Source organism: Cygnus olor, chromosome 5 (assembly GCF_009769625.2).
Source record: "Cygnus olor isolate bCygOlo1 chromosome 5, bCygOlo1.pri.v2, whole genome shotgun sequence".
Taxonomy (NCBI): Eukaryota; Metazoa; Chordata; class Aves; order Anseriformes; family Anatidae; genus Cygnus; species Cygnus olor.
In genome coordinates this window covers 31,079,371-31,106,440 of record NC_049173.1, presented here as the reverse complement: position 1 = coordinate 31,106,440, position 27,070 = coordinate 31,079,371, and the positions used below count along the sequence as shown (strand labels likewise).

At 48.1% G+C, this 27,070-nt stretch overlaps 2 protein-coding genes and 1 long non-coding RNA gene across 9 annotated transcripts in view; 2 read left to right on the top strand and 1 right to left on the bottom strand.

Annotated features, from left to right (window-relative positions):
- The first annotated feature begins 411 nt into the window (after window positions 1–411).
- Window positions 412–3,364, top strand: LOC121071087. The gene is made up of 3 exons (XR_005820375.1): window positions 412–635; window positions 840–1,065; window positions 3,036–3,364. It is a non-coding gene; the product is annotated as an uncharacterized LOC121071087 (long non-coding RNA).
- Window positions 3,365–3,446: 82 nt separating this feature from the next.
- DRD4 (dopamine receptor D4) lies at window positions 3,447–22,937 on the top strand. Of its 2 annotated transcripts, XR_005820229.1 has the most exons (5): window positions 3,447–3,877; window positions 16,607–16,719; window positions 17,133–17,686; window positions 18,453–21,136; window positions 21,523–22,937. XR_005820229.1 is itself a non-coding variant. In XM_040558420.1 (4 exons), the coding sequence occupies exons 1-4, from the start codon at window positions 3,629–3,631 to the stop codon at window positions 18,653–18,655; spliced, it is 1,119 nt and encodes a 372-aa protein (XP_040414354.1). In that variant the 5' UTR covers window positions 3,447–3,628; the 3' UTR covers window positions 18,656–22,937. The 2 variants fall into 2 exon arrangements, 1 of the variants encoding a protein (XP_040414354.1); XM_040558420.1 differs by having other exon boundaries at window positions 18,453–22,937.
- The window catches only part of DEAF1 (DEAF1 transcription factor), a 30,007-nt gene continuing 25,605 nt past the window's right edge, over window positions 22,669–27,070 (bottom strand). For 3 of the 6 annotated variants that reach the window (XM_040558416.1, XM_040558418.1, XM_040558417.1), the window contains 3 exons: window positions 26,939–27,004; window positions 24,939–25,028; window positions 22,669–23,323 (listed from right to left, as the gene is read on the bottom strand). In XM_040558416.1, the coding sequence (XP_040414350.1) occupies window positions 23,219–23,323; window positions 24,939–25,028; window positions 26,939–27,004 (261 nt within the window). In that variant the 3' untranslated portion in view covers window positions 22,669–23,218. Of the gene's footprint in view, window positions 23,324–24,782; window positions 25,029–26,938; window positions 27,005–27,070 lie in introns of those variants that run through there. The other 3 variants (XR_005820227.1, XM_040558419.1, XR_005820228.1) reach the window with 3 other exon arrangements.

The window sequence follows — 27,070 nt, the reverse complement described above, 5'->3', positions numbered from 1 at the left end:
GCAGGGCTTAGTGGCAGTGATCAAGGATCACTGCAGCCTGGGAGTTTGCAATGGGAGAGCCGTCCTAATCAGTGCTTTGCATGGCTGCTCTTTTTTGGAAGTCAAAAGCCTTATTTCACATTAGTTTAATCCACCCCAAGGATTAAACTGGTCTGGGATTAAGGTACTGCTAGTCTGGAATAAGGGCTTCCACGCTGAGAGTTAAGAGGCATTCTGCGCTAACCCACAGGGAAAATCAAGATAATTAATATAAATTGACTGTTAAAGGAGATTAGATAAATGGTATTAATCCCTGTAGGAAGGCAGAAGGCCTGCAGTCACAACTCAATCCCCACCCCTTTGCTGCTCAGCTTGTTTAAACATAAATAAATTAAGGGCATTCCGTCCACACAGGAGTTCAGTGCAGTTTCATTAATGCACTTTGAAGCCTCCTTTGGCTAGTTTGGGTTTATTTTTTTGTAGCAAAAGAGCTCTAGTAAAAGTGATCCCATTGTACCCGCTCCTCGCTGAGTGAAGGCTATGACAGCAGCACATGTGCCAGCACTTGGGTCTTAGGATCTGACCAGCAGAGCAGAAAAGCTGTGAGCAGCGGATACAAACCACTGAGCTGGTGCAAACTCCCTCTGCCAGGACATGTGGGTGTAAGAAGTACTGATGGGGTAGTTTTGTCCCAGTTCACTGCACTGGATGATGTATATCTTCTTAACCTGACAGATTCGCAGCCCTGCTTGCGCCCACCTAAGCCCTGAACTGTTCCCAAAGGAATGGGGAACTACGGGCCGACGGGACGGCGTGAGTACCCACCGCTGCTGGAGCTTTGTTTTGTCTTTGCAGGACAGAGCTGACACTGATTTGAGTCCACATCAAAGCTGGGTCAGCTGGCAGAAGGAGGGGAGTAGACATACAGGTATTGGGATCATTGTGAGGATGGCACACCTGCTCCAGGGACAGGATACAGTCAGTACAGCTCAGCAGCTACAAAGCCGATGGCATTCTTGTGAAATTTAGAAAGAACTTGGAAGTCACACCTCTGGAGACAATATGGCAAGACAGACTGCCAGCTAAGTACTTAAACCAAAGTAATTTTCTCCTACCCATGTATGAAATTGTGAAACTTGGGGCAGCTGGGGAAAACAGACTGCGGGATTAACTGCTGTTAGCCACAGGAAAAGGATGGTACTGAGGTCCAAGTCCCCATTCATGGTAACAGGGCTCTGGCTTTTCTATGCTTCACATGCTGAGGATTAATTGTGTCCTTCTCCAAATAAGAGTGAAGGAAATCGGTGGGGGCAGACACTGGAGAGAGGATTTCTTCTGCCAGCCTGTTAATAGATCAGATAAAACCCATATCTGGAGCAGGTAATGTACTGGTATCTATAAACAGCTCTGAAAATCTTCTTGTCTTATAAAAAGCTGGCAATAATGCAGTTCCCACTCTCCACGTGGTGTAAATTATACTTTCCTTCTATGCCTTCTCTTCCTACTGCCTTCCACAAACACCTAGTGGAACTGGCTGGTTAGCTCACCCCAAACATCTGATCTGAGGTTTGGTGGCATGGCTGGAAAGGTGCCCATCAGTCTGGATCAGGTCCCACATCTCCCACACCATCTGGGCTAGAATTGGGGGTCACAGCTCCCCTGTCCTCCCCCAGCCTCCAGCACTATCTCTGCGGAACTGCGCTGAGCTTGTTTCTGTCAGCACAGGGGTGAATGCAGTGATGCATTAAGCAGTAAAAAAGGCACAGTTGTTGGTACCCGAGATGAACACGTGTGGTGTCTGCCTTGCTGCTTGCAGCATTGCAGTCGGGAGGTGTTCATCCTAGGGAGTGAGAAACGTCACCTTAACCCCTACCTCTAGGAATCATAATCTCTGTCTCTTATTTTAGCTGGCATAATTATGGCAAGTATTGTGAAAGGTGACTCTGAGTGTGGCTGGCAGAATGTAGGCTGCCTGAGTCTGCAGGTGCACAGGTACCTCTGTACCACAGGTACCACAGCATTATTCCAGGAGAGCTTTGGCTTCTTTTTCTCTCTTTTACAACAATAAGACATCCTAGTCCCCATGTGCAGCTTACAACCTGCTACAGCACCTTTGCTCCTACACCTACTCTCCATCTGGTTGTTGCCTCAGTCCTGCATTTCTGCAGCTGATTATTCCTGCCCAAGCACAGGACAGATGCAAAATTCCTTTTGAATTGCATCCTGCATTTGCCAGATGTTTTTTGCAACATAACATTATGAATTCTCATCCTGTGCTCCAAGATGCTCGCAGCCTCACCTGTCTTGGCAGTATCTTCAAATTTAATTAGTGGTCTCTCTGGACACTCACTCAGGTCAATTATGCAAATTCTAAACATTACCAGATTCTGCACAGACCTCGGAGTACAGTTTTCCAACCTGTTATTCACCCAATCCATAATAATTTCAGCTAGTATTCCCCCTTTCATTGCTGAAGACAATGCTATGTGAGACTGCAGCAGAGCTAAAGCTGAGATACGTGATATCTAATTATTTCCCTCCTAGCTCTAGCAAGGAACAAGTTCTATTACTTGAAGCAACACAGATTACTCTTTAGTCCCTGGTTTCTTGTCCCTCCCCATTTAAAAAGAGGCAGTTTGCCATTTTCTGGATGGTTATAGTCTCCACAGTTCTTCAAATGCTCTCGGGGATCCAAGCTAACAGCATTGATTTCTCTAATTACCGTTCATACTATTGCTTTGAATCTCCTGGGGAAAATACCTTCAGGTCAGGCTGACTTGAAACAACCACCTACTCTGAAACTTGCTGTTTTTTTTTCCCTACGGTGTAGCTTCGTCAAGGTCTGACCGATCCGAGGGTGCTTTGATCTGCCACAACATTTGCAGTGCAGCGCTTGTGGGGCCAGTGCCTCCCCTGTTTCGGAGACATATAAAAGTGGTCAGCCTCATACCGAGGAAGACATTACGCTCAACATACGGACCTTGTTTTTTATTTTTTTTCTACTCTGCCTCCCATAACGTGGCGCCGCAAAGTCTTTTAAATTCATTTTCTTGCAGTTTTTCGCTCTGAAGGGCACGTTGCCTTGCTCCAGCACCGCTCCCGGAGCTTTGGAGTGGGAAGACCGGGGGAATTCACACCGACCGAGCGACGCTGTGCCGGCAAGGGGGCGGCTGATCGCAGAAGAAATCTCAGCGGTGTCACCGAAGACTTGTCCTTTTCCTCCAGCTCAAAAGCCCGGGGGAGAAGGAGCCTCCCCCAGCGGACCTCCGGCCAGGCACCCCAACCACGGCAAGAGCTGGGGGGGGCCTCCCCCCGACCCCGGCCTCCCTCCAGCCTCCCCTCAGCCTCCCCTCAGCCTCCCCAAGGGCTGCGGGCGCCCTGCGGGGAGGGGACACGGGCAGAGGGAGGGGGACACGGGCACAGGGAGGGGACACGGGCAGAAAGGGGGGGACAGGGGCAGGCCGCCCCCTGCCGCTAAGCCTCCCGGTGACCCGCTTGGTGCCGGGGCTGCCTCCGGGAGGCTCCTCCCCGCTCCTCGCAAAGTTTGGGGCCGGCTCTGCCGGCCTACCCCGGCCTCGCCCCGGGGCCGGGCAGCACGCTGAGGCCGGCGGCTCCATGAGCCCGGCTGCCGGGGCAGCGCCGCGGCGCCATGGGGAACGGCAGCGCCCCGGGGAACGGCAGCGAGCCCCCGCCGCCGCCTCCGGGAGGCCACAACGTCGCCGCCCTGGTGCTGGGCATCGTCCTCATTCTCCTCATCGTCGGCGGCAACGGGCTGGTGTGCCTCAGCGTCTGCACCGAGCGGGCGCTCAAGACCACCACCAACTACTTCATCGTCAGCCTCGCCGTCGCCGACCTGCTGCTGGCCCTCCTCGTCCTGCCCCTCTTCGTGTACTCCGAGGTGAGGCCGCCCGGGGGGCCGCGGGGGTCGCGGCGAGCCCTGCGAGGGGGCTGCGGGCTGAGCGGAGGTCCTGGGGGGCGGCGAGAGAGCGGGGGTCGGGGGCTGGAGCTCCTCGGTGGGTTTGTGCCCCCCCAGCTCCCTCCGGTTTGGGGTTTGTGCCCCCCAGCTCCCTCCGGTTTGGGATGGCCACGGCCCCCCCGGGCACCCTGCCCGGTCCCCGCCGGGCTGCTTGTGTCGCTTTTGATCCCCCCCATCTCGGGGCATCGATCCCCAGCAGCCCAAATTGGTCTCCCTTTTCCAAAGAGAGATGCATAAACCACGGCGGCTTCTCGCTGGTGGCCCCGGTGGCATCGCTGCTTGGTGGCTCCCCTTGTCCTGCCGGGCTGGAAAACCCCAGTGCAAATGTCCCGGGGTGGTCAGCAGCTCTGGGGAGCCGCTGCAGCGTGCACGTCCCGTTTTGCCATCAGCAGGTGTTTGGGAAGGGACAGAGAGCTCAGCTCCTCTGCTGTGCTCCGCCTGGTGCGAGGTGAACAGGGCTGGGTGAGAAGAGAGAGGAAGGAGTTTGGTGAGACAGGTTGAGTAGGGGAAGCTGCCTTTTTAGGGACATTTTTAGGGATGGGATCGCCCCACCGAAGTGGCTTTGGTGGGAGGCGTTGAGTCGGCCCTCCAGCCACCCCCGAAACCTGTCTGCCTCCGAAACTGCGGCAGCTGAGGGAAAGAAAAGCGGGAGCGAGGGGCAGGGGTGCAATTCACGTGCTCCTGAGGCTGAGTGGTTTTGCATCTCTCTCCGTAGAAGGGAGATAAATTTGTGCTGCCTGAGGATCGATGCTCTGAGATGGGGGGATCTGTTGGACCAGGCTCGCCACAGCCTGCGGCTCTCTCCCTGCAGCACCCAGAGGTGAACGGAGGACAGCACCCACAGGCCGAAGTAGCAGGTGTTGTGCCCCTGGCCTTGTGGTGGCTGGTGGAGTGGAGGACAGAGGAGTTCTTTCCCGATGTGGGGAGAGCCAGGACGCAATGAAGGTGGGCAGCCCCAGCGAGCCTGAGGGTGGGTCAGTCAGACCTGACCTCGCATTTTTTTGGTTTGACATATGGTTTGTAAAGTAGTGGCTTAAATGTCACTCGGGAGTGCCAGGGGAAGTCCCCAGGAGTGAGGCAGCGTGGGGCCCCATCTGTGAAGGTTAACACAGGATCATACCAGCAGAGTTCAAGCCTTAGTGTCTACTCTCCTCTCCCACGCCAGGGCTGCTGCTCAGTGCCTGACTGGGTTGGGTCTGTATTTTCTTAAGCAAGGAAGGCGGCGGATTAGAGCTTAGAACGCTTTTAGACTCTAACTGGTCCTAGGATTTGGCAGGACATTGTGACCTCTCTGGAGACAGAGGTCTTCTAGAGGGACAGGTTCAGCTGGGGAACCCTAGGAAGAACCAGTGTCGGACAGGAGCGACAGATTCCCCTCTCTCTTTCCCCTCACTCCGAGGAGCTACACTCAGAGGAGCCCTGCCATGCTGCTTGGTTTTGGTCGTTTGCTTTTTCCCTTGTCTCAGTTTTGGTGGTTAAAAAGCCTCCGTCTCTATCATCCTTAACAGCTATTTCTTGCTAATTGGAATTCTTTTCCTTTTTTTTCTCCCCCCTTGCTCTTCCTGTTGTCTCACCACGCCTCCTGTTCTTGAATCTGTGGGCAGACAGACACCAGTGTGGTTTCCTTTAGCCTGCAGGCTTGGGCTTTGCTGGCATACATAAAATGCTGGTTGACATATCCTGGCATACTGCTAAAAACGCTTCCTGCTGGGCACGAGCCTTGTGGGAGCTTCCTTGGGTACCACAGACGATTTCTGGGTGCTCAGGCAGAACACGGAGCACGCAGCAGGGTCTGTGCTCCTGTAGCAGCCGCTGCCAACCAGCAATCGCACACAGAGTGGCTGCGGAAGGTGCTGAATGGGCATGGATGTGCAGCAGCCACAGCATCCTGGAGCAGGCAACGGGGCATCTCCTGTGTGTGGGGATTTGCAGCTCATTTTGTTGTGAAATATGGTAAGGAAAAGTTGGAGGAGCCGTTGTGTTAGTGCCGGGGGACAAATTTTCATTTTTCTCAGAGGCCAATGTGAAAACTGTAGATCAGAATCAGATGCTCAATCTGCATGTATAAATGCAGATGTGTCACTTATCATGAAGGGTGTCACAAAGGGGGAACATCCGCTTGTTAATAAGGAAAGGAAAAGTGACCCGGGCAGGCAGCACCAGGGACACAAGGTGTAGTGATCACTGCTGCTTAAAAGTAGATTGATTTCAACTTGCACTTTGTACTACTGCATTTAGCCACTGCAAATGTTGCCTGAACAGTCCTGAAGGTTCAGTACAGCTTCCATGCCTTCTTGTGGTTTTTGTGTTTATTTTTTTAAACTTCCCTGAAGGTTCTCACAGAGCAAAGGTGGACTTTGACGGTGTATTGAAAAACTTGAGAACCTGATGAGAGGGGATTTTTTGCTCCTTGTTTAGCAGAAACAGACCAATAAAGTCGAACTGCTTCCTTCATTCAGCAGGAGAAGCTTGGCTGTCCTGTGCCTTTTTCTTCTGAGATATCGGGTTTTTGGAAGCATCCCTCTGAGTCAGGGCTTTAGAAGACAGGTGGAAGTTTTAAAAAAAAACACTTTAAAAACTTTTGAGGTGACATCTGACATCTCCTCAAAACAACAGATCTCCCACAAGCTTCAGCGGGGATGGGATTCCTTCCTGCGAGATGTGGATTATTTTTTGCTGGTGTTCACAGAAGCCTGAGCACAATGGGAGAAGTCTTGGCTGCTACTACTAGTCGTTAAGAAAGCTTATTGCAGCCCATTAGCAGCGTTTGTTGACACATGCACCCCTTTTGTACTTAAGGAGCCAGCATAATGTCACAGCTAAGCTCCTAGTCCACCCTGAGCATTCAGAGGTCTTGGATGTATGGAGCCCAGTTGTGTCTGCTCCCTGTGGGCGTCCCTTGTTTGTCCCTGCAGTGTTGGAGGACTGCTGAAGGCAGGTGCTGGGTAAGGCAGAACCTGGTGTGTGTGGTCACAACCTTTTCTTTTCTGTACCATTTCATGACCACTGCAGTCCTGACTGGAACCAGAGCTGAGCAGAAGGGCAGGGAAATGGGGCCACCTGCTGCAAACCTCCTCCAGTCCTGTCCTCCCCTGGGCAGTTTATGAGAGAAGCACCAAAGTATCATCGTAACGGTGAGCAGGAGATATGTCTGTCACTCCTGGCCAATTGCCCTGCTGCGCTAGGCTCCCTCAGCCATACTGGTATGTGAATATATACCATATATACCATAAAGAATAAACAGACAGCCCTTGGAGACAGGCCGGTTGTGCAGGAAGTCAGCATATCCCCCTGAACTGGGGCCGTGGGGCTCTCTCCAGGTGTGCAGGGAAGCCTCGAGTAATGCAGGCCCCATCTCCTCATAGACCAGCCTTCACTGTGTGAGATGAACATTTGCCCCTGAGTCCTGCCCCATCCTAGTATTAACTGTGTTGTTGGGAGTTCTTCAGATTGTGTTTCTTTCCTCGCTAATTTGTCCTGTCAAATTTACCTACCTTAACAGCTTAAGTTAAGGCTCAGGGCCTTAATGAGCAAGAGTGTTAAACTGATGTGATGAAGCTTGTCTTCCCTAAATTCAAACGCTGCTGTCATTTGTCAGTTTTGATCTTCCACAGCCTGATGTGACCAAGAAATACCCTATGGATGGGGAAAGAAAGAAACATCAGCTTTCCACTGGCTTAAAGCATCCATTTCCAAACTGAGCAGCTCCTGAGACTCTGGATGTGAAGTGAATTCCTGCCAGGGCAGTGGTTACTGCCAGTTTCTCTCTTGCAGAAATGCACCGTCTTTAGAGAAAACCAAAAGCACTTCTGTACCCTGATCGTTCTTCGTTCCCTTTGGAGTGCTGCTTTGGATGGAGGTGGATTGACAAGTTGAGGGCAGCGGAGGTGGATTAGTGCTGTTCGCCATCTGCCTCTCTAGCTACTACGCAGTGGTGACAGAGCCAACATGCAGGTATCGGTGCAGTCATGTGCCAGATCATAGCACGGGGATGCAGACGTGTCCAGCACTTTCCACTGAACTTGTTCAAACACAGACCAAAAAGATGTTCTAGCGTTTGCCAAGTGTTAATTACCACACAGAGGGCTGCCCAGATATGCAGAAGGTGTTTGTAATTCCAGCGTGCTTGGGAAACACAGCTTTTGGGTTTGTAACCATACTGACTTCAGCAGGAGTTCTGTCTCAGTAAGCAGTATGATGGGGCAAAGTAAAAAGCCATGGGAAAGGCAGACTGATCTTCTGCTGCGTCCTTGTCTTTCTGATTGGAGTGTGAAGTCGTGCTCTCCTAGCAATCTGCTGGCAACATAGCAAAGATGATGGGAAGCAAAGGGGAAGGAGGTGGCCTGGGGCGCTCCCAGGGGTCTGTGATGATTCCCCAGGAGCAAAGCCCTGCTTCTGTGTGAAGGGAGGCCAGGAAAAGACACAAAAGTCTGCCTGGAGCAGCGACAGAACTGAGTATGGTGGTTATTGCTCCCCTGTGGCAGTGAGAACACATGAGAAAGTAGAGCTGTGCGGTGGTGTGGAGGTACTGCAGAATATTGTTAAGCTCTGAGGGGCTTTGCCCACTAGAGATCTGCAGCGTGTGGCTGTGCGGCTACAAAGACTCGCCTTTGTGTTAACCGCTTTGTCTGCCCCAAAGGCTCTGTGAGGATGACAGGAACCTCGGCAGCCTTTCAGTTGTGGAGGCATTCCCAACAATTAGGGCAGGCACCAGGCTGAGCGACTTCCACTTCTGTAGCCAGCTGCAGAGCCTACCTCCTACCTGCTTCACTGCGAGCGTTCCTCTGATCAGCGCTTTCCTTAATCCATGCCGAGGGCCTAAGCCGTGAAACAGGTCTGATCCAGGAAGCTGCTGGCAGGAGCCGTGTAAGGCACGGTTACGTAAACATCTTTGCCCGTAAGATCTGTGTAACTGATTACGAAAAAGAAGAAACGGTTTTAGCAGATCTGCGTGTTTACCCTGCTCCTCTACAGGTCAGGGAAGACAGCTCTCCCCAGCAGGCATTTGGCCTTGCAGATCTTCAGAGCAACGGAACAACCAGCGCTAATTACACCAGCTGTTTTCCTGCTGAGGATGACGCTGTTCAGCATAAAACTTTTCAGGGTGTCAGTGTAACACTGGAGTAGGAAGAGCTCTTCTGCAGCAAATTGTATTATATGTGTGCCTGTGATACCGTAAAAGTCGGTCAAAGAAGCTCTTTAAGACCCAATTTGGGGTTTCAGAAGTCAGACATTCTTTAATTGCAGCACCGGATGGACGCACAGGGGATCGCTCCACCTAGTGTGCGTGCCGAATTGTCCGGGCTACAGGGGTTATATGCAATTAGAACATAAGTATTCATTAGATTTCCGAGAAATAATTACTTCTTTCTGTAATTCGTTAAGATATGTAAAAGTTCCTGATGCATGAGCATTTGTTTCCACTGGTGGTCGTTCGGGGGTCTCTGGTGGTCATCGGTAGTCTTCCTCACTGTGTTCCCTGCTTGAACCCAGTCCTTGTGCATGCTCAGGACATCTCGTTCTTGCTTATCTTGTTGTTCCAGCTTAGCCGGGCATACTAAACTAAGTCATTTACACATCCAACGATGTGCATGCCATGAGTTCCTCACCTATTCTTTGCAGGCACATCCTCCAGGCCTAGGTTATCTTGCCCTCCTTCCCCAATCCTGTGTTACAATTCTGTATGGTCTTACAGATAAAGCTGATTCTTTAGTGAGTAAGGTAGCATTAGGCATACAAAGTTTCCAGTCTTCCATCTATCTAACTAAACATAGTAAAATATTGCAAATTTGATTCTATTATTCTATCAGGGTGAAAACCTAATGACCTTCTGACTTGGTATCACCTGTGATGCAGTGCTTCTGATGAGAGCAGACCTCTACCGTTCTCCAAATTTTCTGTGGCTCTCTGTAAATGCATGTCATCCTGTTTGCAATAGCACCTGAAATTACAGTCTTTCCTGGAATCTTACAGCTTCTGTGGAAATAGATGTTCTTCTAGCCTGAGTGATACCTGAGCCATACACTCCCTGGGCAAAATAGTGGGGAGGTGATATGATATATGCCAGCAATTATGAACCAGTGCTAAGGATTTTATTTTCAGGGCCTTCATAACGGTTCAGGTGAACCAGACTTCCACCTTGTTTTTAAAGTACGTTACAACAGGTGTGAGGCCACCTTTGTCTTGTGTCCCTCTCCTCTCCTTACTCTCCCTTTGCAGGCCGCATTTTGTCTTCTGGAGAATGCAGCAGCCAACCTGGCTCATAAAAAAGCCCAGAGTCAGCTTCTGGTGGGCATTCAGATTTTTTTTTTTTTTTTTTGAATCAGATCCTGGATTTGCCCATATGCAGGGATTATTGCTCTTCTCATTGGTGCCATATATTTCTCAGCAGGCCTGGGCTCTTAGGATTAGCACTTTCAGTCTCTCCATGTCGCACACTTGAACCATGGCCTTGCTGAGCAGAGGCAGGTACTTGTTTGGAAATCCAGACAGGCATGTCCTAATTCTTGTGGGCTGCTATTTTCTGGTCTCTTATTTTGTATGCCATCACCACCAGAGGCTGAAAGATTGCTTTGTGTGCCCTGCTTCTTACGGAGCCTGTCTGCAGGGCTGGCAGGAGGCAGGTATGAAGCTCCTGTGTTGTACCATGGAAAAGCACGTGGCAGGACTCAGACAAGTGCTTTTACCATAGGAAAAAAAGAGCAAAACCTTTGGCCCTGCCCTGGCTCATGGAGCACTGGTGGTGTAAGAACTCATCTGGCATTAGGCTTGTGTGCAAGAAGGCAGATTTTCCCTTACAAATTGGCTGTACTTAGGAACAGGGACATCAGCGAGGAAGGCAGCCTGCAAGGGCATTTTAGTCCACCTTCTGCCATCCTATAAAATCTTTTCCATAACTTTTTATTCTTTATGAGAAGAAGTTGGAGTTTTTCCTCCTCTCTGCAAGGTGGTTGATCCAGAATTTAAGTGCCATTTGTAGTGAGACACCGGTACCTTGTAAGCGAACACAGTGGCTGCATGTGAATTTCCTGGTGCTAAAGAAGCATGCAGTCTGTGCCTGGAATACCGCTTTGAAAGGGCTTCAGCTGGTGTCCAGAGAGAGGGTGATTATCACCATCCTATAAACCCTCCTTGTCTTCCACAAAGCGCTGAGTTAAGGGCAAAGCATGCCACACACGTACAGTTTTCCATCTTCTCCAACGAGTGATGCCTGCAGATTTTGAGTGTGGTCATTAACGTGCCTATCCTCACCCGTTTGGGTGTGCAGAGGTTGGCTTATAAAAGATGTAGCAGGTAGGCTGCCTTGCGGGGTTATATTTGCAGCTTTGTTTTCTTTTGCTAAGGGAGACGACTTGCCTGTAGAGCATGTTTTGCTCTGCAGCTGGCTGGCTGTGTCTTCTCAGCACCAGCACTACTGATCATGTGTGTGTTTCTGGAAAAGAAAATGAGGGGCAGAGAATGGAAAAAAAGAAAGAGAAGGAAAAAAAAAAGGAGAGTTGCTCTGGAGCACATAAAGGCGGCTTGAGCTGTTTATGATCCCTAAAGCCTTACACTGTGTACCTTGGTGGGCTAATCTTCTGCAACGTGCTGTAATTAGGTACCACTTAGCCACATGACCCAGCAAAGCCAGCTATGCCTCTAATCCAAAGTCACTCACCCATCAGAGAGGTTCTCGGCACATTTTGCTATTGGTTCCCAACTTTCTGAGTGCCCAGCACGAGTCTCACGGCAAAGACTGCGTCCTTGGAAGGTGCTGCAGCCTGACGGATCTTGTCCTTTGCAGAATACATTCATTCTCCGAAATCACAAAAGGGTTTTGAACACTGTGGCTCTGAGTCAAATTTTCTCCCTCATAATCTGAATTGGTGAGGATCCTGGTGAACTTTTGGCAAAAATTTGAGGGTTGTGTTTCTTGAGTCAGCTCCCAAATTCTGTTTGGAGTGGCTGATCTTCTAGAGAGAAGCCTGAATGAAACATGCAGGTCTGAATCCAGACCTCATCTGGAAGTTCAGGCTGCCTCTCAAGGAGATGGGTATATAAAAATAGCTAAACAGTTTCTTCAGAGTCTACTTTGGCTTTACAGCTCCACTAATCATAATCCTATGCGTGACATCACTACTGCCTGATATTAATCCTCGCAGAGCTGCCTGCTCCTGTAAATGTGAACAGGGAGGACTGTGAATGTAGGGAAAGATCAACTTTGCTCAGGTCACTGTGGATGGTCAAAAAACGAGGGAAAGAAAAGTGCTGGTTGGACTAGACTTATAAAGGCTGTGCTTCTTGAAGACCTCTGAGGAACCTGCAGCCCTAATCTCTTCCTAGCGGACCACCAGGTAGAGATGTCTGAAAAAACAGTTCAGAAACAAGTGCCACGAAGTGATACCAAAGTCCTCAAGTGTAGGAGAACTTGTTGCGTTGTAGGGTTGAGGTTTTCTGTCCTGGTTCTGCAGGATGCTGACACTTTGACTTTGCAGAACTTGAGAAAGAACAAGCCACTGTTTTCCAGCTGTAGTTATTATTTTATGAAAAGGACTGACAGTGTCAGATCCATCCCAGGTGCCCACTGAGATGTGCCTAATAATTGCCAGTTGTGATTGAGGAGGATTCTTTGCCCCTGGACCCAGTATAGGCAGTTTCTGACCTGATGAGCTTGCTTTTTGCTCTTTCTCCTTGAACCAGTGGGTATTGTCACTTTGCAAAGGCTTGTATACTCTGGGGGTTATAATGTGGTGCAAACCTTGCTGCCTCAAACAGCACAGCTCAAACTGGGAGTGATTTCACACCTGAGGGCATGGGGAGGTTGCTGCAGGAGGGGGAACCACCAGCAAAATGAACCGCTGGGTGCGGTGCCATGCAGTTTTGTGGCAGGGCACCCAGAACAAAGACAGAGACTGGAGAGCAGCCGCGGGCCTGGAGTGGAACCGCGTGGACTGCCCTAAGGACTCCAGCAGCAAGCCCTGGGCGCGTGGAGCTGCTCAGGGCCACGACCTGGGGGGCAGACAGGCCCCGGAGGGTGGCAGACAGGGCCCCAGTGTGCCCTCCAGCCTCGGTCCTGGTACCCGCGGCATCTGTAAGTGCTGGGACATGACGGCTGCTTCCCCGGGTGGCTTTCTTTTGGGTTACTTAAACAAAAGCCCTTCTCTCTACTTCTGGTTTAGAACCAGATACAGTCAAGTTATTTCTGTTCTTGGCCTCATGATGATACCCCTCTGGTTGCATTTGCACCTCAGTCAGACTCCTCTCCGGGCCCCTGGTACCTCCCTGCTGGCCCCATTGCAGGCGTTCTGCTTTTCTTCCTCCCAAGATGCTGAATCGCTTGCTTCGGCTCCCCACCGGTTTTTAATGGCTGCCTTTCCAAGTCAGTCGATAGTTTTCTGGTACCGAAGTGCTGATTTTGGAGCTAATCCAGGAACACGGGAGCAGGAGCCGTGTTCCTCGGCTCGCTGGCTGCCGGGGGGGGGCTCTGCAGGTCACCCCCAGCAAGCTGAGGTCCTTCCACGTGCACAGAGCAGCTCATCCACATCTCTCTCTGCCTGTGTGCTGTGTCATATATACACGTATCCTGTGTATTTCATAAGCATAGGTAGTGCTTATCACATGTATATATTTTATGTAGCATATCACCTATTATGACTATATATATTCTATCATATAGACATTCTGTATTTATACTTGTTCTGTGATTGTATGATATTTTGATATATTAATGCACTACACAATGCATATTAATGAATTGATAAATTATATGAATAAATACACATTTTATACATAGATAAAATACACACAAGCTCCAGGGGCTTATATATATATATATATATATATATATATACACACACACACATATATAAAAAGATATATGTAACACATTGTATGAAGAGATAATATACAGTAAATCATATATATTACATGTAGTAATATATAACCATAGTAATAGTTAATATATATATATATATATAATAAGATTATATACACAGTGTATATATTGTATAATATTTTCTAAACTTACGGGGACATTTTATATACATATTTATTTATTTATAACCTATTTGTAATAATCTAGTAATTTTCATAATCTAATTTATATATGCATGTATTACAAATATATATAGCACAGATAACATCTAGAGACATGTATGAAATATATAACGTATAAATAAGAGTGACATATTGCATTAATATATGTAAAACATTAAAAAACCTATATATTCATCATATATATATATATATTGAGTATATCATATATCTTGCCTATATTATAGCAATATATATAATATATAGTTCATATATCAGTTTAATATATGTATGCTATATATAATTTTATCTTTATATATTCTGTTTAATATATAGAAAGTATGTAAAGAATGTATGTATTCTGTATATATGAGAAATGTTTTTATGTACACATACAAATATATACAGATATAAAAATGTCCTTGGGACTTTGCAAATGGGGGAAATGCCAGGCTGTGCTCCAACACTGTATATAGTATCTCCAAGATATGCAAGCTGCTTTTAAAAGACCTGTTTGGATCCAGGATGACAAGCAGCCAGTGCTACCAACCTTTTTGTTTTCAAGCTAAAATCACACCTATTTGTACATCACGTTGAGTAGAGTAAGTGGGGGTTCTTACACCAGCTTCTCTCTGCAGAGGCACTTGGAGGATTGCAGAGTTTGCCTGGCAATCACAAATGTAGGGAAAATTCTCTGCTGCTGTAGTAGGAAGAGCTCACTGAGACTTTCTGATTTGCCTGCAAGCAAATTTGTCAGTTCCCTGTCCGTGCTGACCAAATTCAAGGGAATAATGACACGCTGGCATGGAGCAGAGAAGGTTTGAGCTGACACTTTCTGTGTATTCCACTTTAATGCAGAAAGAATTGGCTGGTTTTATACCCAGACAAGACTGGAGTGTGGCTCAAACAAACTTCTGCAAGCAGTTTTTGGTGTCCGTGCTAGCTGAAGGTGTTGCAGTCCTTCCTTCTGTCCTCGGTCTTATGCTGTGCAGTCTGTGCCACTGGCTGAGAAACAACCTGGTGAAAACCAGACAGCCTTGCCATGCCTTCAGCGAAGGTGTAAGCAGCCCCTTGGGAACACCAGAGCGCCAGTCCCTGCCCTGAAGTGCTCAGTGCTCGGCCACTCTGCAAGTGGAAGTGCCAGAATTGCTGCATGGACAGCATTAGACCTGGAAGGATCTTTTGCTCCTGGTTTGCCATAGCAGGGATGAAACAGGGTGATGCCTAGGCAGAACAGCATCCGTCTCATAATATGATTTCTCTGAACCTCCAGGGAGGATTTTTTGCCTGGTGAATGAAATATGTGCTTTCTTCTTAAAAAGTCTGACAGCTCAGACCAGTCCTTCAGGAGATTGTGTGTGTTTCTTGCGGAGGCTATCTGGCCCACACCACTGCCTGTTCTCTGCCAGCACTACTGCTTCGTGCCCAGCTCCTTGCAGAAATAACATCCAGGCTTAAGGTATCATTATGCCAGATACAAGAGGCTCAGTTTGTCGTGCCTGATTCTTTTTTTTCCACATGATTTAGTTTGGACTCAGTGCTTGCAGACCAATTACAGCCGTCTGGTCTTCTGGCAGTGTGGGTTGACAGAGCATTATTATCTATCTATCTATCTATCTATCTATATATATAAAGTCTTGATTATATGAGTTTAATTTAGGGGAATGAGGGAGCTGTTCTTCTAAACTGCTAAATTAGGGTGGAGGGACTGTAGACTGAGCTGAGAATTAAATGATTTGAGACTCTTTTACTGACAGGGAAAGACAAAAAGGTACCCACCCTCTCTAGTTTAACTAAGATTATATTTCTGTTTAAAAAAAAATCTGTTTATGGCCTTGTCCTAAGGTAGGTGTCCTGGTGCAAGCAAAGGAATCGGACATTCAGTTTCTGAGCTTTGGGTGCAATACAGTCTGGCAAGTATTTGGTGTCATGTCCTAAGGAAGGGTTTAATGAATCCTGATGCACTTCTGTTCTTGAGCGTTTCCTTCCATTCCCATTTTCCTTCCATTCCCATTTTCCAAGAGACAGGTTCACAGCACACTGCTGAGGAAATGGTCCTGTTCTACAAGCTGGCGGTCTTGGGAGGTTGGCTTTGTGCTTAGCATGACAGAATACAACAGTTGTGTAACACAAAAACTGCTCATGTTGTTTGTAAACAGGGCATTGGAGCAGTTTGGAAATGAAAAAAGGAAGAGGAGCTTCAGGCCCTGCAGACTGTTGGGGAGCCTCTCCCTGCTTCCTCAGTGACTTGCAGCTAACGATAGTCCTGCATGGCTGGGGAGATATTTGGGGTGGCACATTTGATGAGTCTGGGGGTTTTGAGTCTGAAGGCTGTCACTACATCTGCTATTCTGCCCAGAGTGACTTGCTTGGCAACACCGATTGTCTGTGAGCTCAATTCTCCAGCCAGGCAGAACTGCAAAGCCCTAAGGAAGCTGTGAGCCTCACGTGGGGCTAATTCTCTTGCACCACTGTTTAGCTGGAAGGGGGAGTACCATGCTGAGAGGGGTGGACTGCTCGACTTCAGGCCCTTTATTTGAGTGGAGGAAGACATGAGGCTCCCAGACCCAAAGTTGTCTCCCTGCATTTTAAAGGCAGTAGGATCTGGCACCTGCTGACCCCAGGGATCTTGTCCTTCAGTTCCAGGGAGGCGTGTGGTCCCTCAGCACTGTGCTGTGCGATGCCCTGATGACCATGGACGTGATGCTGTGCACGGCCTCCATCTTCAACCTCTGTGCTATCAGTGTGGATCGGTAAGTGCCTTCCTCCTCCTTCTCCTCCTGCCAGCAGAGAGGGAGCATGCCTGGCCGGAGAGCTGTGTCCCGGCACCAAACTGCTTCCACACACACACCCTCGCAAGGATCCCGTGCAGGGAGGCTGCATCTTGTTTCCCCCAAAGGAGGATGTTCTGTGCTACCATCCTGCCTCGTTGTCAGCTTTGTGTCCCATCTGTACCCTTGAGACCAAGCTAAAAGCACAGTTGTGTGACTAGGACAGAGCTGTCCCTTTGTGTGCTATTCTGAGGGGGAAGACTGGTTGTAGCCCAGGCCTTGCCTATGCAAGCACATCTCGGGGGAAGGAGCTCACTGAACAGGGAAGGACAGCAACAAGCAGCTTGGGAACCACTCGTGTTACCACTAACTCACCTGGGGCCTTCTGTTGGCAGGTTTATTGCTGTTTCAGTCCCGCTGAACTACAACCGGCGACAAATCGACTTGCGGCAGTTGATCCTCATCTCCACCACCTGGATATTCGCCTTTGCTGTGGCATCCCCAGTCATATTTGGCCTCAACAACGTTCCAAACCGGGACCCCAGCTTGTGCCAGCTGGAGGATGACAACTACATTGTGTACTCCTCCATCTGCTCCTTCTTCATCCCTTGCCCCGTCATGCTGGTGCTCTACTGCGCCATGTTCCAGGGACTCAAGCGCTGGGAAGAAGCCAGGAAGGCCAAGCTACGGGGCGGCATCTACGGGGGCAACAGAAAGCTCTATCACCCCTCGCCCTTTATCGAGAGGGAGCAGGCTGGACTGGAGCCAGACGAGTGCAACCCTTACGCTCACTCTGACCACCCCCTGCCTGGGGACTATGTGATGAACAATGGGGTCCAGACTGTCTCCTACCCGCACCTCCAGTACCCACCCCCAGGACACAGTCGGAAGCGGGCCAAGATCAATGGTCGGGAGCGGAAGGCCATGCGGGTGCTGCCTGTCGTCGTCGGTGAGTTACAGTCGGCGATTGCTGGGAATGGGGTGGGTGGGAAACGTGCTGCCTTGTCCCACAGCAAGGTTCAGTCTGGCAGGGCTTGCCTGAACCTGGCGAGGTAAACACACGCCGGTTCTTTTGCGGACTCCCAGGCAGGAGCCGCACGGCCTGAGCACGGGTGTTTGTGCAGGGACGGGAGCTGTCACTCCAGCTCGTGCTATTTTCATTCCTGCAGGAGGTGAGGGTAGGGTAAAAGCCACCTCCCTCTTGTTCCACTTTCCCAATGCAATGCCTTCGCTCTCCTCACATGTGGACTCTTGTGTTCGCACTCACCCTCCCCTTGTTGCTGTGGAACAGCCTGGCTGCAGCTGCAGACCTGCCGAACCCATCTGAGGTTGTGAGAGGTAACAAGTACCCAGAGAACAGCTCCATCTCCCTTTGATCCAGGGTAGCGTCAACAAACATCACCCTTGGGAAAGAACATATGTACACTGTTTATAACTCAACCTTTTCTTCAATGTAAGCATGAATCCTGATGTCTTAAATGCTAGTTCAAAATGATACATAACTTACACTTTGCTTCACCAACATTTACGATGAAAAAGATGTCCAAAAGTTTTTGTCTTGGAGGAAGCCCAGCTCTGCACATCAGCTGCTTTTCTTTTTTTCCCCCCCCTCAAAGCACTCTGAGCTGTCACCATTCTTGTTTGGCTCAGGCTGCACTTGTTAACTTAAACCCTTTTTAACATGCCACTTTCTCTCTTTAATGTCCTCTTGGCAGGTGCTTTCCTCTTCTGCTGGACGCCTTTTTTTGTGGTCCACATTACAAGGGCTCTCTGCAAGTCCTGCACCATTCCCACTCAAGTCACCAGCACTGTCACTTGGCTGGGTTACGTCAACAGTGCTGTCAACCCCATCATTTATACTGTTTTCAACGCCGAGTTCAGGAACTTCTTCCGCAAAGTCTTGCACCTATTCTGCTGAGCCCACTGGAACTGGGAGAAGGAGCGACCAGGACTTTTTGTATAGTTCATTAAAGATCTATTTCTGCCTATGGTTTGCTGTCTTTGTTGGGGAGGAGGGAAGGAGGAGCGATGGCAGCTATAGGATGGTGGTTCCCAGCCCTCTGTGTCCCCTACAAGGAGTTACAGGTAAGTACCAATGGATACAGCTTGGATATTCTCCACTGGCAACTGCAGGTGTAGCCACATTTTTAACACTTGGTGTTTGACATAAGCAGCAAGAGACACCACAAGACAGCATGGCTGGTTCTCAGAAAAGCTCTTGCTTTGGATTTATCTGTCTGGGCTCCTCTTAGCTGTCACTAAACAAAATCACACCACCCACCACCCCCAGACATGCTCCAGGCACACAGGAGAACTTTGAAGCTTGCAGCTGCTCTGGCCTCGAGACTCAAAAGACATTCACTACCTCACCCCTGCATGGGGGACGTCCCACCAGCTGCCATCTCAAGGTGTTCCACTGAGGGCACCAGCCTGCCCTTACTGCATCCCATCTCCACGGAGGCCGTGTGATTTAAACTGTGAGGATAAGCCAGGCTCATGTCCGCAGACACAACTGCTGCGGCAGCTCTGAACTGGGCTGTGAGGTAACGTGGGCAGGAGCCTGTGGGGAGGAAAAACAAAGCTAAGCTGTTTTCCTAGATGGTCACCTGCCAGATGAGGGTGTATATACCTGTGTAACCTCCTTTCCCCCTACCCCTAATAATTTTAAATACAAAGACTGGTTTGACTCATGTTGGACAAGAAGAAATTAAGGTCCTACAAAAACCGGCCTCTGCCCAATAGCGCTAACACCCACAGGGCAGTAAGGCTGGCCCTGGCTAAGAAATGCCAAAATTTGGTCAGGACCTGAAGAAATCAACTGGTCAATGTGTCATCTAGGTAAACACCGTGAGGTAGCACTTTGTGATCCCACAGCTCTAAGTGCAGCAGGGAGTTGTGCAGACAGCTCCCGTCTCCAGCGGCCTTTCCTACCACACGAGGAAGAGGAGCATCGCATCGCTCATCCCTCCCAGCAGGCAGCAGCACTGGGCTGGTGAGTCCTGACCACGACTGACAGCTCCCAGCTGCCAGCTCACCACCAGCTCACAAAACAACGTTCTTGCCTTGCTTGTCATCCTATTTTCCCCGCTTGGACATGGTGACTGTTTGCACTCTGGCTGCTGGAGCAGAACATGCAAAAGTCTGAACAGGGAGAAGAATCTTAAGTTTCCTGGAAGAGTGCATGCGGCTGCCTGGTATTAATTTTAGATTTACACATCCAAAGGCACAATGATGCTATTGCTGTTACTCACCAGGAATTATCCAGAATTTCTTACTGAGCTGAACGATACCTGCCAGGAACCATTTCCAGCCCGCTGAAAACTCTTTTATCCCTTTTGGTAAACCTGAGCACAGTGACACCAAGGGTAGCCAGAGGGAGTAGGCAATGCCGCTCTCTGAGGCGCAGGAGGAAAAAAAATTATCGCACAAAACAACAATCTTCTGACTAATGATTTTTGTATAGGGTTCTTGCTTTCTAAGGGGTAATTTGTTTGCTTAGAAATAAAAGGAGGAAAGTACTGCTGGGAGGTCTTGAGATTTTCTTTTGACTAAGGATAACAATTGCTCAATGAATTTATCATCAACAAGCAAACACATTAAATTCCCACAATGATTATACTGTAAATTTTCAAGTTCCATGGTTTGCATCACTATGTTGGGGCCAGCTGCCCCAAATGCCAGGGCCCTGATGAGAAGCTCCCCAAGAGCTTTAATTCCACGAGTCATACCTACAAATTTTTCATTTAGGAATGTTACCTCACTCACTCTCTTCAGAATTGTTTTTTCCTTAATGAAACGATGCAGTAGAAACAATTCAGACAATAACCAAAGGATCGGATATACTCATCCATAAGCTATTTAATGACGATAGTGGAGAACTTTAGGTGTGTTGCTGCTACAAATTGCTCCTCAGTTACCTACACAAACAGGAGACGTAGTAAGCATGTATACATTACAGCTGTGCTCACTTCTTTAAGTTGCTCTAATTGTCTTTGAAGCAACGCAGAGCTCTACTTCTCAGACCAGCAGTACTCTATAGGGGTGTTTCTCTGTGGAGAATGCAAGGTGAGCCAAAGGAGTGAAGCAACAAAAATAATCATTTCCCAACTGAAAGGTGAGTTTGACATTCAAAAGCGCAGCTTTAACACACCAGAATTGCCACTTTAGAGCCAACCTCCACTGCATTCTAATGCGAGACGCTGTCATCTCGCCCTTATTTATTTTGGGAGTGAATTGATCCACAGATTCACTAGATTGTGACTTTGCAGCCTTCTCTGAGAAAAGCACCTCTGCTCAAAGATGCCAGCGCAGAGGGGAGTTCAGACTGAAGAAAAGAGCCCACTGCTGGCAATCCTTCCTTCTCAGTGCTGGCCAGCTCAGCGACTGGCTCATGGATCGGGTGAGCACACAGACCCTCACTGACGCACCTCTGTGCTGAGAGCTTTGCACGTACCCAAAGATGCTGCTGAGGCAGATTGCTGAAAACAAACTGGTACTTTATCCACACAGCAGCGTGAGGTGTTCGACATACTGCACTGTTTGATTTAGTCAGAACCTTAATGGGCAATAGATGGAGGCAAGAAACGCTGTAAATTAGTTGTATTTGCTGTGGGTTCAATTAAGACTCTCTTTTCCATTAACTAAATCTCTTAAAGATTTAGAAAACAAGCAATCATCATGTAACTGTGAGAAGAAACTATAAATACTGAAGTATTACTTCGGGGATGCAGAATTATGTTGCTTGCTATGGGATTCTAAGGAATTGCCTATTCTTTCCTTCCCTAGAGTTTCACATGTCTGTTCTCAGCCTGCTTCAGTTTGTGCTTGGCTTTCCACTAGAGAATGATTTCCTTCAGAGGAGGCAGGCATGCTGCTAACTTCCTTCGGCTAATGCCAGTTCCTTACTCTCACTGGGCTGTGGCCCCTCCTTTCACAGGCACTGCCTCCCTTGCCCATTAAGCTCTGCATTACCAGGAATAACCTTGCCAGGACACAGCCAGAAAGCAACATCAATCAAGTGCCACCAACCTGTGCTGGAGATCTGCCATCCTCCCTCTGCGGACAGGTCTCATCGGCTGCTTCTCAACAGCTGGTGCTGCAAGCAAAACCCTGCCAACAGGTGTTTCCAAAGAGAGGCCTCAACAGCACAGCAAACTGCTGTGTGAGGTGATCCACCACTCTGCATCTCCTTGTAACGCATGGCGTGTGATGTGTCAAGACCTTTAAGATTAACTGTGGAAGCAATGGACTTGTTAGAAACCGCCAGTGTAAAACAAGTATTTTTCCATTGCATTTTTCTCTATTACTACTTTGGTGACCCCTCTTATAGTATAAGCTACACAATAATCTTCCTTCCCCAACAATACTAATTTGCAGTGAATAATAACACAGGACAAGTAGCCCCTCACAGCTGTCATGCCTGAGGCTAAAAAAAAGAACCTAAGCAGACGTGTGTGTGTTTACTGGGCCTCCTCCAGTCTGGTACATTAATCTTCAATCAGGAATAAAGGTGCCTTATTAGCCTAAATTATTAAAGTAGTACATTATTAATTAAAGGATTTTGTTGTAGTGATTGAAGCCAATTATTTCTTAATGCTCACCACTTCTTTAATTAGAAGCTGCTAAACAGCAATGAGAGGCCAGCGCTCACTCTATTTATCTACTCTTACTTTGGGTTTGATCAGATCTGATTTTGGCCAGCCAGCCTCTGCAAGCTCCAGCCAAGGCATGCCAACACGATGAAACTGCTCTTCCCCTGCTGACCAAACCACATCCACGCCATCATCCTGCAGAGACAAAGAGTGAACACACGTGTGTGTAACTGCACCGACTCCTGACAGCCACACCTGCTCACATGCTACATTTACTAGCACATTAAAGTGCTGCCATGGGAATTAAACAGTACCGCTGGGCACACTCATGCTTTCATTGCATTTTATTTAACAACATGTTATTTTTCACTCGTATTCAAGTGCAGAAGCTCCAATGTGTTCCAAATTTGCCCAGCACAGAGGGAACACGGGAAAAAAAAAGTCCTTCCAAAGGCAAATTAAGAGTTTGTACTTTTTCAAGGCAATTAAATAAACCGAATGAAGGATCATTCCTTTTTTTCAAACAAGAGGTAGGGAGGCACAGGGGAAACAAAATACTGGCAAATCTCATTGCAGCAATTGTTTTAAATCCATCTCAAGAGAGATGAAGAGATTGTTGTAATCCACACAGTGGAGGTTTCGGCAAAGTCGAAGCTTCCTCAAGCTGAAGGTGGCTGGTAGGCTGCAGTTTGCTTTTTCCAGATCAGGTTTTCTCAGTTCCTGCATTACTCAAAGTTTTGGAATAGAATCGGGAGTAGGCAAATGCTATCACAGTATTAAAAAGTCTTTCAAAAATGAGTTTGTTTGTAAAGGACAGACAATTCACATAAGGTTGCCGATCCAGCCGGCTGCACCACATTGTTCATGGAAGGTTAATGAGGTAGGTTTGTTCAGACGGAGACTTTCTCTATTACGTTGTCTGTGACATGCACCTCGTCGGCTTGCACCGTCACTGTGGTTGACTCACCGCAGATGTGCTGGTGCTCCTTCCAGTCCTGCGAGGGAAGAGCAGACGGAAAGGCCATGAAGAGAAATGGCCCGGGGAAACCATACAGCCTGCCAAAGCACAATGGGCCCCAAGAGAAGCTGTATTTGTTTGAGAGGCGCTTTCTCCCATGCAGATGGGACGCAGCAGGTCTCTAGTGCTCAGCCACACAAGACTAACCAGAGGCAGGAAAGGAACCACATGCTGGATCAAAACTAGAGGGGGAAACGAACTAAGCAGAATGCTGGTTTCTCAATCCAAAAACCAACTCAGGACATCAATGTCCTTTAGGTTGTGGAAATTTTACTTAAACAGAGTCAGAACCCTGATTTAACACTCTCCTGAAAGATGGCTCGATACAAGATAGCCCTCCTGAAAGGCAGCACCATACAAGGGGTCTTGGTTCAGTAAAGGTAAGAGAGGAAAAGAATTCCTGGTAACACCCTACTACCTCTCAAGATTTCTTTTTTTACCTTCTAGTCTGAAATAACCAAAGTACTCATCTAACTTGTTCCGCTCAGAGGTTGCACATCATAGCTCGTAAGTACAGGGGGAATTTCAAGGATTCAGTTACTGGCAAGAGCCTCAAACCAGCCCACCCTATTCCAGTGCAGAACGCTGGCCACCAGCATGGGCACAGAGAAGCAGTAGGCTGCCTAAGAAAGGGACCAAAACATGACTACTCTGTGACACTTCCAGGTACATTTTGTCCTGACAGAACAATAGGGTGGAATTGCTGTCCTTGAGACGCCTGAGGAGACAGCAGGCAGACTTTGTAATTTATCTGTAAGAAGCATTTGTTCATTCTTTGGAAATTTTAGCCTTTCCACTATGCAGGCAGAGAACTTGACCATCATTATACTTTGTTACAGGCCAAAGGAAACAGTCAAAACTCTTCATCTGCTCAATTCAGTTGATGAAGAGTGAACTTGGACAGAAATCAGAGCCATAACCTTGGCTGAACTAAAAGTATCCCTTCCTCTAAAGCAAGAAGTGCCAGGGGTCTTTGTGAGGAACCGATGGGAAACACAAAGCACAGCAGCTTCCTCCACTGTACTTCATATCTGTTTCTACCTCCCACGTTAAAATCTTACAGTTTGTCTCAGTGTGCTCAGTTCTTTTTTTTTTTCATTTGTAGCTTCACAAGCAATGTAAAGGATAACTGTCCCCAGTGGCACAGCAGGACTGTAGGTGCTGAGAATACAGCTTACCAGGAAGCAGCAGGGAAGGGCTGTACAGGTCCTCCCAACTAACTCACCCCCACAGTTCACACAGGGAGGTGTCCACACCCTCACTTCTGGTTTTACACAGATTTCTAGACCCCCTTTAAGAAGGTGTGTGCAAATCTTGGGGCCATTCCCTACCCGTTTGATCCATGACCCGCAGACCTGCCCCAGCGCTACAGCCTTGCCAGCGATCCAGCTGGCACGGTGTGTTTGGGGCTGCTGCGTGAAACCCAGGCTGCTGACCTGTGCAAGGCTTGTGGGCTGGCTGCCGGCACGACACGACCCATTCTGCGGCCTGCTCCTCTTTCTGTGCCAGCAGGCAGCACAGTCTGGCTTTCCCCAGGGTCACCGTGGCCCCCTCTGCACAACTCAGTCTGCAACTCACAAACAATCTTATACCTTCCGCTGACAGAAAGTGGAGCAGTAGTTGACTTTATGGCATCCTGTGCACTCGTTCATTGCCTCACGACCACAGTTGACACAGGACTGCTGTGAAAATGAACAGCAAAGTGACCACGTCAGAGAGAACAACAACAGGGAGGTCACTGAAGCGAAATACAGGTGCTGTAATACGACGTAATGCAGGACCGCTACCGAGGGGCTGAGCTGTTCCCAGTGCTTCTGCAGCGTGTAACTGGGAACGTACCTGGCACCAGCATGGAGACACGGGGCAGGCATTACGGCCCCCTTAGTCCCTATCTGCCAATACATCCTCGACACACAAATGCAAACAGACAGGCACGGTGGCCTCTGGACACGCTTTCAGAGACCCACTCTCCTTGCCATTTTAGCAGGGATCACTTTGGAAAACAACGTGTACCTTTGTTTTCCTTTCTGGAGGGCAAAAAGCCCTTCAAAACCATGGGTGAGATACTGAGTCATTATGGAAATCTGCCCACAACAAAGCAGAGATGCCTCCCTCCACGGGGGCAGTTTATCCATTGCCCACTGCCAAGTTACTACAGGCTTCAGTCAGTCTCACCAACAGCAGGTGTGCTCCACACAGCAGCGTACAGGCTTCACACAGGCCATCAATACCTGAGCTCTGAGTTTATCTCAAATTTGAAGTTTTAAAGGCAAATCTGTCTGGTGGCTTTGTTAGCTTTACAGTCCTACATGTTTCTGAGGACAGGGTCTGAGGAAGGACAAGAGTAGGGATGAGGATGGGACCCTTTAGTTTCATCTGTGCCTGTTTTTGAGAGAGAAAAGGGATCTGCTTCTGTGGGCCTGAGAAGCTTGCTTCCTTTGCCAGTCAGCTGCATGAGTATACAAGCAGTGTCTTAATAGGGAAATAGGAGACAGAGGAGTAAAATTAAAAAGGCTGTAACAGGAGCACGGGACTTAAACCCAGAAGATGAGATAGGATACATGGATGAAAAATCACACGTTTTTTAAAGGCTGTTTTTGTTTCTATCACTTTAATCTTATATCAGTGACATCAGTTAAAATAACCTGTATATTTAGGTGGAAATATCACTGAGTTATAACAAAAATAAGCACTTCACAGAGCATTCAGTTTCCAACTCATTAAATTACTGACAAATCATTAACACATCAGAGTGGCAGTGCGAGGCCATGAGAGGAAGCATTTCTTGGCTGTGAAAGTATCAGCGTGGTGCTTAACACAGGCAGAATTTAGTTCAACCGACTCCTTTTTTCTCTTGAGCAGAAGCAATCTAACAATCGGCGCCCTGATTAACACCGAGTTCAACACATCTCTGGCTCACACCTTATCAAGGTACCTACAATTAGTAGTTGGTTTGACTGAACTATATTTGTATTCCTGAGATACAGCCATAAAGTCAGGCTACCAAAAAGAGGCTTAGAGGTGCTCCAGCTTGTGAAATATGTCCCATAGGGATACTTGATCAAAGCTGTTCGTAACTCATACAGTACTGGGAAAAGCTGAAAATACGCAGGGTGTGTACTTGTACCTGCAGATCTCAGAAAAGACTAGAATGACACACAAAGCTATGAGGTCTTAAATCACGGGTTCTGAAGTACCACCGCTCATATTTCCATTCCAACAGCCGGAGGGGACCATGCAGCTTTAATAACCAGGACAAAAAGGAAAAAAAGTTTCCTATCACACCTGAGTTGGAGCTGCACTGTCATTACTTAGAGGTGACTCAGATTGACTAGGTTAGTCAGATGATCATGAAAGGACTGTGATAACATGGAAGGCTTGGGAAATGGTTCACTTTGCTTCAAAAGGCTTCACTTTACTAGAACAGAGCATCAGTCCCACTAGAGAAAGCTCAGACCTCTGCCAGAAGACAAGGCCAGCCACAGAATACATGATTTCCACAGCAATAAGAAAAAAAAAAAACACACCTCCGGATCTTTAAATGCAAAACCACAAAGAACAAAGGACTCTTCATAAAATATGAAGAGCTTACCTTGATGATGATTTCTGTTTTCCCATCCACATCTTCTGTTTGCTGAAATAACTGGTTCTGATATTGCTGCAAGGAAAAAAACATCACACTTGTTATTTCACAGCCAGAGTATGATATGAGGGGTTAAAATGG